The sequence below is a fragment of the Callorhinus ursinus genome, unplaced genomic scaffold (genome assembly GCF_003265705.2).
Source record: "Callorhinus ursinus isolate GAN/ISIS: 27379988/994484 unplaced genomic scaffold, GSC_fseal_2.0 scaffold8, whole genome shotgun sequence".
Taxonomy (NCBI): Eukaryota; Metazoa; Chordata; class Mammalia; order Carnivora; family Otariidae; genus Callorhinus; species Callorhinus ursinus.
In genome coordinates, this window is record NW_027397070.1 from 32709357 (window position 1) to 32721972 (window position 12616).

Here is a 12616-nt window from a genome sequence, read left to right on the forward strand (position 1 = left end):
GCATTAAACCCGGGTCTGGTAAAAGAATTGATGCAACGACTTGCTTTACAGCGACATTCCTTTCGCCTAATTTTATATGCCTTCGATACATACATACATACATACATACACGCGTACATACAACAACCACAGAACTAAAAGTGAGACAGTTTTAGAACAACATTGCACTGTGCTTTGGTATTGCTTGCCTCCACAAAGCGGAGTCAAAGAAACCAAACCCACAGAAATTGTCTTTGCATACACTCTGAGTACCTTGCTTGGCAAGGTGAAAGAAACCTAAATCGGTGTGAGCGGATGTGAACAGTGGACGTGGGGGGAAAGGGTTAAGATTGTGTGCTGCAACTCGGTCGAGTTTCAGAAAGTTCTCTGGGGAGCCCAACTGCTGCGTCCCTTCGCGACCCTGCCAGCGAGGCCGACTGTAACAGGATGCTGGGACTCGAGGCGCTCGCCCCTTGCTTTGTGCGAGGCAAAAGAACCAATAAGGAGCGAGGCAAAAATTGGGTGCAGTAAACCCGAAAAGGGGGCGAGGAGGCCCGCGGGAAGAACGGGGGAGGAGAGAGGGAGGAGCGGGGAGGGCCGAGCGCGGAGGAGGCCGGCGCTGAGCGCCAGCGGCGCCCCTGACAGAAGAGGGGGAAGCCTGGGGGAGCGGGCCTCGGCGCGGAGGGGCCGGCGCGGGGAGGCGGGCGCCAGGCGGGGGTTTGCCCGGCCGCCGCGCGTGACGTAGCGCCGGGCAGGGCGTTATCAGCTGCGGGGCCGCGGCGAGGGACGCGCGGCGACAGCGGACGGCGCCGCCCCGGCCCGGACGGCGGCAGCGCGCGGCCGCGAGCGGGTCCTGAGCGCCTCTGGCTCTCGCCCCGTCGCCGTGCCCCGTCTCAGGGCGGCATGAGTCCTCGGCCGCAGCCCTAGTGCCCGCTTCTCCGCCCGGGCGGCCCGGCTGCGGTGACGGGTGCTCGCTGCGAGGGTGGGGGCCATGAAGCCGAGTGCGGCCGGGACGGCGAGGGAGCTGGAGTCGCAGGCGCCGGCCCGGGGCGAGCAGCGCGCGGGGGAGCCCGAGGGGCGCTGGCGGGAGAAGGGCGAGGCGGACACGGAGCGGCAGCGCACCCGGGAGCGGCAGGAGGCCACGCTGGCCGGGCTGGCAGAGCTGGAGTACCTGCGCCAGCGCCAGGAGCTGCTGGTTCGGGGCGCCCTACGTGGCGCCGGGGGCTCGGGAGTCGCTGCGCCCCGCGCTGGGGAGCTGCCGGCGGAGGCGGCGCAACGCAGCCGCCTGGAGGAGAAGTTCTTGGAGGAGAATATCTTGCTGCTGCGGAAGCAATTGGTAGGTCGTGCCTGGAGGTAGGGGCACGGCTGTCCCTGCACAGGGGCTGGGATTCGGGCAGGTGGTCTGGGGGTGGGCGCGAGGGTGCCTCCGCCTGGGGGGAGTCTCCCTGTTAGGGGTCCCCATTCCTGCGTGGGGCGTGTGCCCGCTTTGTGTCAGGTGAGGGGGGTGGTCACAGGGGCTGGCGACCTCGCGCGGATTACCGGGAGGGGGTGGCAGCGCTCCCCTCCTCGCGCTGTCTTCGGGTTTCTTGGAGTCGCCTGGTTGTAACCTTCAACCTCTCTAGTTGGACGAATGCAACGCCCCCTCCCCGAATGTTTGCAAACCCTCCTTTAAAATAACCATTTCATTTGGAGCTCTGAGCTTCGTGTCCTCCCGCCGAGAGGGGACAAAAGCCGAGGAGGGGGCTTGTGGCGAGCTTAACTGTCCAATGCTGAATTTTACGATTACGCGGAAGCGCACGTAGGGAGCCCTGCCCCTCCCAGGGCTCTCGGCCTGCCGGCTTTTGCCTGGGCTGCTGCTTGATTTCAAATAGAAGCCCTTTGTATGAGGCAGCTAAAACACGCAAATGATAGAAATTTGGCTGGAGAGAGTGCCCCGTCCTCTCATATTTTATGTGACCGGTGGTGGAGGTGGGAGGAGAGAGAACCTGCTCTTAGGCAGCATTTATCTTACTGGATTTCCGTCAGTGTCTCAGTCATTCTATGCCATCTGCATTAATGGGGAAGAAAAAGAACTTTGGCGCTTAATGTATTGATGAACAGCTTTTGACCCCGCCTCAGAATAATGGCGGCAGCTTTGTTATTGTGACCTCAAAAATGTAGTTTTGAAAACAGAGAGGAAAAAATCTTTTTCTGACCATGTGATAACTGTCTGAAACTAGACACATGCTAGATAATGTCCCTCCTACAATAGTGAACACAGGTGATGCCATGTGGTTATTTGTCAAGGGGTTTCTTGTATTATCTCTTTTCAGATAATTTTTCTCTCTCCTCTCTCCCTCTTTCTCTCCAGCATCAAAGGGCTTTTACTTTGGTTCATTTTTCCTGAAGAAACTCATTCTAGCAAACATGCATATATGGTTTTGTCTACAAGCTTTTTAAATCAAAGGTCAGACAGGAGGAATAATATTCCTGTGCATCTATTTTTTTAAAGCTGTATCCTGGTTTGTGCACTACCTTTTTTGGCTTTTTACTGTTTTTTTTTTGGTACCAAACCAGATTCGTGTGTAACATGGATCTGAGTCAATTCTTGCCGGTTATGCCTGGTCATTGACATTTTATGCATTGTCTTGTATGATAGCACCTTTTTCTCTTCACGAGTTTCAAGATTGTGAGTGGCACATTCCTGTTGTTCCCTGGAGGGGAGCAAGGCAGCATGTCAGGAGAATTTCAGTCCAGTCAGTGTTTGTGGTACTCTTTTCATTTGTAGACTTGGCATTCATGATTTGAACCAGATGCCTTTTTAGTTCTTTTGCTTTCCCAGCAGTAGGAAGCACTAGGTGGCGGTGTGAGTTAGCACTACAGATCTGTCACCTTTGGAAACCCGAGTTGAATTCAAATCTTGATGGACCTTCCCTTGAGGGTTTTGGATTTTGCCAGCTCACATTATACTTGGCACTGGCTATTAGTATTAGTTTCTCACTTTCAAAGGCCCTAAGACTGATTAAACCCCACAAAGCAACTAATAGAAAACAAAACTCTGTGGGACATTTGGCCAGAAAATCTCACCTAAGTAAGAGTATAGTATATTGTAGGAAATATCTTACACCCTGAGTTCAAATTAAAGAGTCTACTGTGAAGTATGGTTTTGTAAAAAATTGGTTGTACGCAGAGGGTTAAAAAAAAAATCTCCTTTTCTGGGGCGCCTGGGTGGCTCAGTCCTTAAGCATCTGCCTTTGGCTCAGGTCATGATCCCGGGGTCCTGGGATCGAGCCCCACATCAGGCCCCACATTGGGCCCCACATCGGGCTCCCTGCTCGGTGGGAAGCCTGCTTCTCCCTCTCCCACTCCCCCTGCTTGTGTTTCCTCTCTCGCTGTCTCTCTGTCAAATAAATAAAATCTTTTTAAAAATATTTTTAAAAAATCTCCTTTTCTTGTCCTTACCTATAAAAAGCGAGTTTGTATATATTTGTTTATACAAAAAGCAAGTACCACAAAATCTAAGAAAGTAAAATGAAACGTAGGACATATTCTTGAAGTTTTTTTTTTTGTTTTAAATTTCAGGTCATCCAGTAAAATTTTGGTTTTGGAAGATTTAGTGAACTCTTCAAATGGTAATCTGAATGGTTCTTTGTGACCAAAAATGTGTTCATTTTTCCTTTCTGTGTTTCTTCCTAATCAGAATTGTTTGAGGAGAAGAGATGCTGGTTTGTTGAATCAGTTGCAAGAACTTGACAAGCAGATAAGTGACCTGAGACTAGATGTAGAAAAGACATCTGAAGAGCACCTGGAGACAGACAGTCGGCCCAGCTCAGGTGAGTGTGTGAGCACAAGGATAGAATTCTGCACTCAAGTTCTACTTCAGGCCCCTGGGTTTAGCATTCCCAGACCTGCAAATGGCAATGGAGTTTGTTTCTGGGGCAGAGAGAATTAAAAAAAAAAAAAAAAAAAAAAAAAAGCAGTCTGCCATTCAGTTGTATGAGAGGGAAATAAAACCAGATGACAAAATTTTTAATAATGAGATTGATCTGACTGGAGTCTCCTGAGTTCAAAAATAAAAGCTTCTATTCAAATTTCTGGAAGAGCAGTCCTCCTTTGAAACTTGAGAAAGTCAGAACTGGGCTAGAAAATTAGTCACACTTCAACTTCCTGAGACCACTTCAAAAGTTTTTTTTTTTTTCCTTTTAAGCCATTTGGCTCCTTAAATAGATTTGTTTTTTTCTTCAAATTATTCCTTCTGAGACATTCATGATAAAGTTGAGGCTTTGACAGATCTAAGTCTCTTTCCTTGCACATCTTTAAAGGTGGGGTCAAGGAGGACAGTCGATTTGAGGGTGAGAGTAACTTTGAAATGTATCCATAGATACGGGCTCTTTGCCTTTTCCTCAGAATCGCTTGAAATAAAACCATACAGTCACAATGCTAAATCCAGTGAACCAAAATTGACCCCCCCACCAAAACCTCCCTTTCCTACCTTTCCTAGTTGATTAACCCTTTTCCTTTTAAGCACAAATGTGTACTATTGCTTGACATGATCTTAGTTCCAAACGGTGTTTTTATTTGTAGGGTTTTATGAGCTGAGTGATGGGGCTTCAGGATCCCTTTCCAATTCCTCTAACTCGGTCTTCAGTGAGTGTTTATCCAGTTGTCATTCCAGTACCTGCTTTTGCAGCCCCTTGGAGGCAACCTTGACGATCTCCGATGGTTGCCCCAAATCTGCAGGTAAGACTTTTTAGAATTGATAGACATTTTTTTAAAAGATTTTATTTATTAATTTGACAGAGAGAGACACAGCGAGCGAGGGAACACAAGCAGGGGGAGTGGGAGAGGGAGAAGCAGGCTTCCCGCCGGGCAGGGAGCCCGATGCGGGGCTCGATCCCAGGACCCTGGGATCATGACCTGAGCCCAAGGCAGACGCTTAACGACTGAGCCACCCCGGCGCCCCTTGATAGACATTTTTAATTGGAAGGGGTCAAAGGCCCTTAAAGATTATCTAGCTTCAACCCCTTCTATTGATAGAAAAACAGAAGGTCAGAGAATTTCATCAACGTGTTACATTTCATGACATAGTTGATCTAGAACCACGATGACCACTATTCAAGTCCTCTTTGAGGACCAGTTAGCTGATGGTGGCAAGATAGCTTATCTTTAGAAATCCTGTTCCAATATTACAGATCTTGGGCTCTGTTTGTGAGCCTTTGCCATTAGTTTAACTTGTTTTCATTTTCTCTTAAAATCCATGTTGGATCTGTTTTTTTTCTTCTTTTAATCATTTAAAGCTCAAACTTAAACTAAGTTAAATATATCTGTCAGACTGATTGGCACTTCAGGGAGCAGTGGCCTCTCCAGGTTCTCCAGAATGGCGAGCTGTCTTTTCTTCTAGCAGGTGGGTGGGGTGAGATTCCCCTGGGCCATGTGCCACTGTTCCCCATTTTGGGTTATCCTTGCAGTGACCTCCAGAGAGAGTCATGCTGTTGTTGGTATTGGAAGAGTTTCTGCATTTCCACTGTATGTCACACACTGTACCGAATGCTCTGCATACATTTAGCTCCTTTGAATCCTCCCAATAGTTCTACAGGGTGTGCAGGTATTGTTAGCTCCATTTTATGTCTCAGAAAAATGAGGTCCAGTGAGGTTAGGTTAATTGTTTAAGGTTATATAGCTAGTGGGTGGCAGAGGCAGGATTCACACTCGGGACTAACTGCCAGGTCCAGGTTTTTTCCACCACACCTAGAGAATTCAGAAATCGCTGTGTTCGACCTTCTCACTGAACAGAGGAGGAATTTGGTTTTATAAAAACAGTTCGTCAGAGGCTCCTCATTTGCTGAATGGCAGAGTTGTTGCTGAAACTTGGGACTCCTTGCATAGTTCTGCTTTATTGTGGTTCCTCAGAACAGAGAAAACATGGAGAGGAGCTGTAGGTGCACAAGTCATTGCACTCTTGGTTGGTCTGTGTCCTCCACTTTGGTGGAAAGGCTGAATTTTTGAGATCTGAGCAATGCAAACGTAATGCCACACAACTGAGGCCGCTGACTGACTGGTTTCTTTGTGTTTGTACTGTGTGCTGTCAGCAGCAATCATTTGGGGAAGCACAAATCTGTGTTATCTAGAGTGTCCAGGCCTCAAGTTCATTGGTAATTGCTCCCCTTCACTCTGCAGATCTGGTTTCAGAGGGAAACTTTAAAACCCATCAAAGGCGCTTTGGTATAGGTTTTCCTTGAAGACAGACCCTTGATCTCCCAAATGCCACATCTTCACATAATTGAGACAGTTGTACTGGGCCTTGGGGACTGAGAGGTCTGTCTTGTTCCTTAACTCTAAATAGGGAACAGGGACAGAATGGTAAAGTGTAGGTAAATGTAGGGCAGTGCTTAAATGTAGGGCGAAGATAGAGTAGTGGAGGAAGAGGGATGGGCAACGATATTAGGTAGAAAGGTTTCCCTTTCTTACAATTAGCTATTTATTAGGAGTGGAGGTGGAGGGGGTAAGGACACAGCACTTTTACTTTATAATAATCTTTTCTTTACAAATGAATCATAGCATTTCTGGGTCTAAAATGTATTTTTCCCCAGGACTGCTAATTATTATTGAAGGTCATGGAGCTTTCCCTTAAATTAAGCAATTTACATAGACTCTGGCACATAGTAGGTTTTTAATATTTGAGTGAGTAAATATAATACGGGATATATTAGTGATAAAAACTTTGATTTTCCTTAGCTGAAGTTCATTAAAGGCACTTGCTATTTATAATAGTCACCAAGGTAAGACATCAAAATCATTTAATTAAGCAAGAAAGCTTGATTTCATTGTGTTTTGGCATCTACATTTTTGAGATGTGGAAAATTTATTCATTAATACTACAACTCAGTCTTCTAAAACCTTATCAAGAATCCCTTCCTATTTAAAAATAGTTTTATTTTTTAGTGTCATTATTGAAAGTATAAGGTGATTATTATTTATATTTGGTTAGTCTCCATTGAAATTTGATCAGTTTCTTTGAATTTCCAGTTGACAATTATACCAAACATATGTCATTAAGTAGTAGGTCTAAAAAAAATAGAAAATGAGGAGAAAGCTCTCAGAAAGTAGTTTATCTGCAGTATTTCAAAAGGAAACCAGGAATAGAATATGGAGGGTAGAGTAGCCCAGAGAAAGAATGATTCAAAAATGTTTTTTTCCTAGTTACAAATGCAGTGCATACTTACTGAAAATTTAGAAAATAGGAAATGAAGTAAATCTCCCTTGCTTTCTACACTGCAGTGCTACCACTGGCATCTTGGTGTGCTTCATCTAAGACTTTTCTCTTTGCATATATACAGCCAATAAAATTATAATCATAGTCTGGTATTATATCATGATTTTCACTAAACTTTAAAGGATTTTCCCCATATTATTCAGCAGTGTAAAAGTATTTTTAACGGCTGAATACTTTTCCTTCAGAGGATATATTTCTTGTTACACATTTCTTCCCTTATCCAGTAGTATGGACTGTATGTAAAAGAGTATAGTAGCTTCTAGGAATAGTTGTGGATTCTTTAGCATTCTCTATCTCTGAATTCGTTTTCATAGAAACTGGCCTGAGTCAAGCTGGCGCTGACCAATTCATTTCTTCAGAGTGTACCTTTAAATGTCTTTCAGATCTCATAGGATGGTTGGAATATAAAGAAGGCCACTGTGAAGACCAGGCCTCAGGGGCAGTTTGTCATTCCCAATCCACATCACAATTTAATTCCCTTGGTATCATTGCAGATGTGAATCCCAAGTACCAGTGTGATCTGGTGTCTAAAAACGGGAACGATGTGTATCGCTATCCCAGTCCACTTCATGCCGTGGCGGTGCAGAGCCCAATGTTTCTCCTTTGCCTGACGGGCAACCCTCTGAGGGAAGAGGAGAGGCTTGGTAACCATGCCAGTGACATTTGTGTGGGATCTGAGCTGGACGCCATCAAGACAGACACTTCCTTACCAGCTCCAAGCAGTTTGTGGTCTGCTCCCCATCCTTCATCCAGTAAGAAAATGGATGGCTACATTCTGAGCCTGGTCCAGAAAAAAACACACCCTGTAAGGACCAACAAACCAAGAACCAGTGTGAATGCTGACCCCACGAAGGGGCTTCTGAGGAATGGGAGCGTCTGTGTCAGAGTGACTGGGGGTGTCTCACAGGGCAACGGCGGGAACCTTAAGAATTCTAAACAGGTGCTTTTGCCCTCTGGCGGAATCCCCTCTTTGGACAATGGGACGTTCTCCCCACCGAAGCAGTGGTCAAAAGAATCAAAGGCAGAACAAGTGGAAAGCAAGAGGTTGTCCCCACCAGAGGGCTGCTCTCCAGGCGCTGCCACTGAACTTCCAAGTAAGCATCTGCCCAAAAATACCAAGCCCGCCTCCCAGGAACACGCTCGGTGTCCCACCGCTGTGACCGGGGAGTCCCCCAAAGACGGCATTCAGGTCCTAGCCGCCTCCCCAAAGGAGAGCCCCGGGAGGGGCCCCGCGCCGCCGCAAGAGAACAAAGTCGTCCAGCCACTGAAAAAGCTGTCACCGAAAAGCGGCCTGCCGCCTGCCCCTCCAGCAGCGCCCCCTCCTGCCCCGGCTGCGCTGCTGTCTTCCGCTTTCTCCGTGGAAGAGCGGCCGGCCCTGGATTTCAAGAGCGAGGGCTCCTCTTCTCAGAGCCTGGAGGAAGGGCCCCCGGCGAAGGCGCCGTCGGTCCCCGGCCCGCAGGCCGCGGGCGGCCGGCCCCACCGTGGCGCCCGGACGGCGGCCGCCCCGCGGGGCTCGGCCCCGAAGCACCGGGGCGCCCTGGCCCTCCACGGGCCCGACAGCGCGCTGCCCCCCGTGAGGGAGAAGAACCGCGCGGCCGGCAAGAAGTGCCGGTTCCCCGACGACGCGGATACAAATAAGAAACTCAGGAAGGCCTCGTCCCGGGGGAGGAAGGGCGGGGGCGGCCAGCCGGACGCCGGTCTCCCCAGCCGGCCGCCCGGTGCCGGCCATAGGGCCGGGGGCAGGGCGCACGGCCACGGCCGGGAGGCGCTGGTGGCCAAGCCCAAGCACAAGCGAACCGACTCGCGGCGCTGGCGCTCGGCCGCCGAGGTCTCCCTGGAAGAGGCCCTGCGGAGGTCGCGGCGCGGCCGGCGCGAGCACGTGGGGCTGTACCCCGCTGCCGTGCCACTGCCCTACGCCAGCCCCTACGCATACGTGGCCAGCGACTCAGAGTACTCGGCCGAGTGCGAGTCGCTCTTCCACTCCACCGTGCTGGACACCAGCGAGGACGAGCGCAGCAATTACACCACCAACTGCTTCGGGGACAGCGAGTCCAGCGTGAGCGAGGGTGAGTTTGCAGGCGACAGCACGAGCTCCAGTGACTCCGAAGAAAGCGGGGGCTTGATCTGGTCCCAGTTTGTCCAGACTCTTCCCATCCAGGCAGTCACAGCCCCAGTCCTCCACAGCAACCCCACGAAAACCTTTGTCAAAATTAAGGCTTCGCATAACCTCAAGAAGAAAATCCTCCGCTTTCGGTCCGGCTCGCTGAAACTCATGACGACCGTCTGAGGAACACCACTGGTGGGGAGGGTGGGGTGTTTTCTAGTTTTCTAGCGGAAAAGGTGGCGTCTTATTTTTTGTGTGACAATTTCACGGAATGCTCTCCTTTTGTTGAGATAAACCGGAGGTAAATTGTGTCGTCTTCATCCTGTAGGGACGCTAGTGCCTTTAACAGAAGGTAAAGAATGTTTTGCTGGCTAGGAGTAAATACTGGGTTTTTAATGGTGGTGATAGTGAATGAATTTTGTGGTATCAGGTGATTTTTATCGGAAGTTCTCCGAGCATCTCTGAAGGCACAGGTTTCGATGTTCACATCTTATTGGGATGGGACCTTTTGATCTGAAGGTCAGGTGGATGGAATTTAGGACATACGTTTGCTTCTTGATTCTCTCGGGCAGTGTCTCCACCAGGGTTTTCCTGTTGAGGGGCATCACATACAATTGTGTGAAGTAGGTACGATGGACAGTCATTGTTTTCTGTAATTTTTTATATAGTCTCCCTTTCTTAGATGTACCCCCCATTCTATTTTCTTCTCAGAACTGTTTGGTTTACTGGACTCCGAACTTGAAGACCAGACCCTAACTCCAGAGCTGGTGACCTGGATAGGGAGGCTGGTAATAACCTTAAAAGGATTCACTAAAACTTTCGCCACACTTGGTGCCTAGGCCCTGGTTACAGTAACCCTTTTATAGGGCCGATTAGCCAACATTTTGATGCCTTTCTCCTCCTCCCTGATTTGCAGCAGATCCAACCATTTCTTTCTGGAAGGACTTGCCTTTGTGATAAAATTTTGGTCCTTGGGTACTGAGAAATTCACTAATTGAATAACCCCTGGGTATGACTCCAAGCCCAGAATTGCTCACTGAGCACTGTGCCACCTAAGTATTGGCCCGAACATTTTAGTGCAATCCAGTCCAGATTGGACCACTGACCCTGTCTGGAAGGGCTTTAAAAAAATTTTTTTTTGTTTTCATAAACAGTATTGTGTAAAATGGTTTTTTGTACCAATATATGCATGTTTTGTGCATGAGTAGTATTTGTTTTGATATTTCTATGGATGTTAAATTACTGTATGATATAAACAGTATGTGTTTTTATATATCATTGTGTAAATTTAATATAACGCATTTTATGCTGTAATAAACAATTTGTTTTACTGCTGTTAACTTTGTTGTTTGGGTATAAAACCAGCTACACATATAAATCTTGTGCTGATTATTTTGGGATTTCTATTGTAAGCATTAGAATATTTGCAATAATTAAAGCAGGTTTTAGCTGTAGGCTTCGAATGGATGGTGAGTGAACAAATAGGAAAAGCAAACCACTTCTTTAGAATAGTTAAGGTATTTCTTTAAAATTTAAGGTAAATTTGGTAGGTGTCTTCTAAGGAAAATATTTCTGAGAAGTCTTCCCCCTCCCCCAACTTTTCAGTATAAAAAATTTCTGATATGGAAAAGTTGAAATGATAGTACAGTAAACACCCAGATTTTACATTTGCTAGCAATTGCTAACACTTGCTTTAACTCTCTTTACGTATATATTAGGTTAAGCCATATTGCTGGTTTTGAAGGTTAAAGACAGATTTTGGCAATCTTCCCTCTTTCCACCACATGGCTGTACTCAAAGTAAATTTCAGGCATCATGGTATTTCATCTCTAAAAACTTAAGCATGTATTTCCCAAGAACAAGGAAATTCCTGTGTATATAACTACAACATCATGATCACACCTAAGGAAAACTGACAATAATTCTGAATATCATCAAATATTTAATCTCTATTCAGATTTTCCAATTGGTTTCAGAATTTTTAACAGCAGTTTCCTCCCTTTTTCTTGCCAGGTTTCAGTGAGTATGTGGCATTTGGTTGTAGATCTTTTGTCTTTTTAGTTTAGAATAGTCTCTCCACATTTCTTAAAAATGACATTGGGTTTTTAAAGTCATAGTTATAGAAGGGCCCACATTCTGGATTTGGTTCCTTATGCTTGTCTTTTAATGCCTAGTTCTATTTCCAGTAAACCGTGTAAGGCTTGATTGGATTCAGGTTAAACATTCTTGGCAAGAAGATTTCGCTAGTGATCTTGTGTATCTTTATTGCTTCACGTTAAGAAACGTAATATCAGGTTGCCCTACTGTTACTGAATTTAAGAGTGATTCCTTGGTTAAGTGGGTGAGCAGAGATTTATCCGCTATAAAGGTTTTTTTCTCTTTGCAAATGGTTATTATTTGTGGGTGATTCTTCAATATTGTGTGGATATTCTTCACAACCTTCTGCTTAATGGCTTTAGCTTACACTGCTGATCCTTGCGTGAACCAGTTATTGCCTTGGGGATTCAAAGTGGTGGTTTTCTAAATATCTTTCCTTATACATTCTACAAAAAAGGGGCTTTCCCTATTTTTTCCCCTTTTTCTTTTTTTAATTTAAATTTTAGTTTGTTAACATACAGTGCAATATTGGTTTCTGGAGTAGAATTCAGTGATTCATCACATACAACAGCCAGTGCTCATCACAAGTGTCCCCTTTAATACCCATTACCCACCTAGCTCATCCCCCACCCACCTCCCTCCATGAACCCTCAGTTTGTTCTCTTATATTGAGTCTCTCTCTCTCTCTCTTTTTTTTTAAGAGTCTCTTATGGTTTGTTTCCCTCTCGTTTTTTTCTTTTCCCCCTTCCCATATGTTCAGCTGTTTTACTTCTTAAATTCCACAAATGAGGGAGATCATATGGTATTTGTCTTTCTCTGACTTATTACACTAGCATAATACACTGTAGCTCCATCCACGTTGTTGGAAATGGCAAGATTTTTTTAAGCAATATTCAAATAATATTACTTGAGTAATATCCCATTTTGTATGTATGTATACCATATCTTTATCCATTCATTAGTCTTTGGACATTTGAGCTGTCTCCATAATTTGGCTATTGTTAATAATACCCCTTTTTCTTTTTGGAATATCATAATGGACTCATGGATTTTTGTTCATTTGATATCTTATAATAATAATTATTGTTTGTTTTTGATGCTCAACATGTCCCAAATTTGGCCAATGGGAGGACAAATTTTGTTGAAACTAGAATCAGCCCAGTCTCATAATTATATTTACTCTG

At 46.1% G+C, this 12616-nt stretch overlaps 1 protein-coding gene across 3 annotated transcripts; it reads left to right on the forward strand.

Moving 5' to 3' along the window:
* Positions 1–642: 642 nt before the first annotated feature.
* DACT1 (dishevelled binding antagonist of beta catenin 1) lies at positions 643–10691 on the forward strand. Of its 3 annotated transcripts, none has more exons than XM_025870507.2 (4): positions 643–1315; positions 3659–3791; positions 4543–4698; positions 7615–10691. In XM_025870507.2, exons 1-4 carry the CDS (start codon positions 971–973, stop codon positions 9516–9518), a joined length of 2538 nt encoding a protein of 845 aa, XP_025726292.1. In that variant the 5' UTR covers positions 643–970; the 3' UTR covers positions 9519–10691. The 3 variants fall into 3 exon arrangements, with proteins under 3 accessions (XP_025726292.1, XP_025726293.1, XP_073751388.1); XM_025870508.2 differs by having other exon boundaries at positions 7726–10691; XM_073895287.1 differs by lacking the exon at positions 4543–4698 and having other exon boundaries at positions 7726–10691.
* Positions 10692–12616: the final 1925 nt, after the last annotated feature.

What these genes read in the sequence shown, in the direction of transcription:
- DACT1 (XM_025870507.2), top strand. Translation starts at nt 971, where the DNA reads ATGAAGCCGAGTGCGGCCGGGACGGCGAGGGAGCTGGAGTCGCAGGCG. An exon ending in AGACAGTCGGCCCAGCTCAG is followed by an intron (nt 3,792 to 4,542) that starts GTGAGTGTGTGA and finishes TTTTATTTGTAG; the next exon opens with GGTTTTATGAGCTGAGTGAT. An exon ending in TGGTTGCCCCAAATCTGCAG is followed by an intron (nt 4,699 to 7,614) that starts GTAAGACTTTTT and finishes AATGTCTTTCAG; the next exon opens with ATCTCATAGGATGGTTGGAA.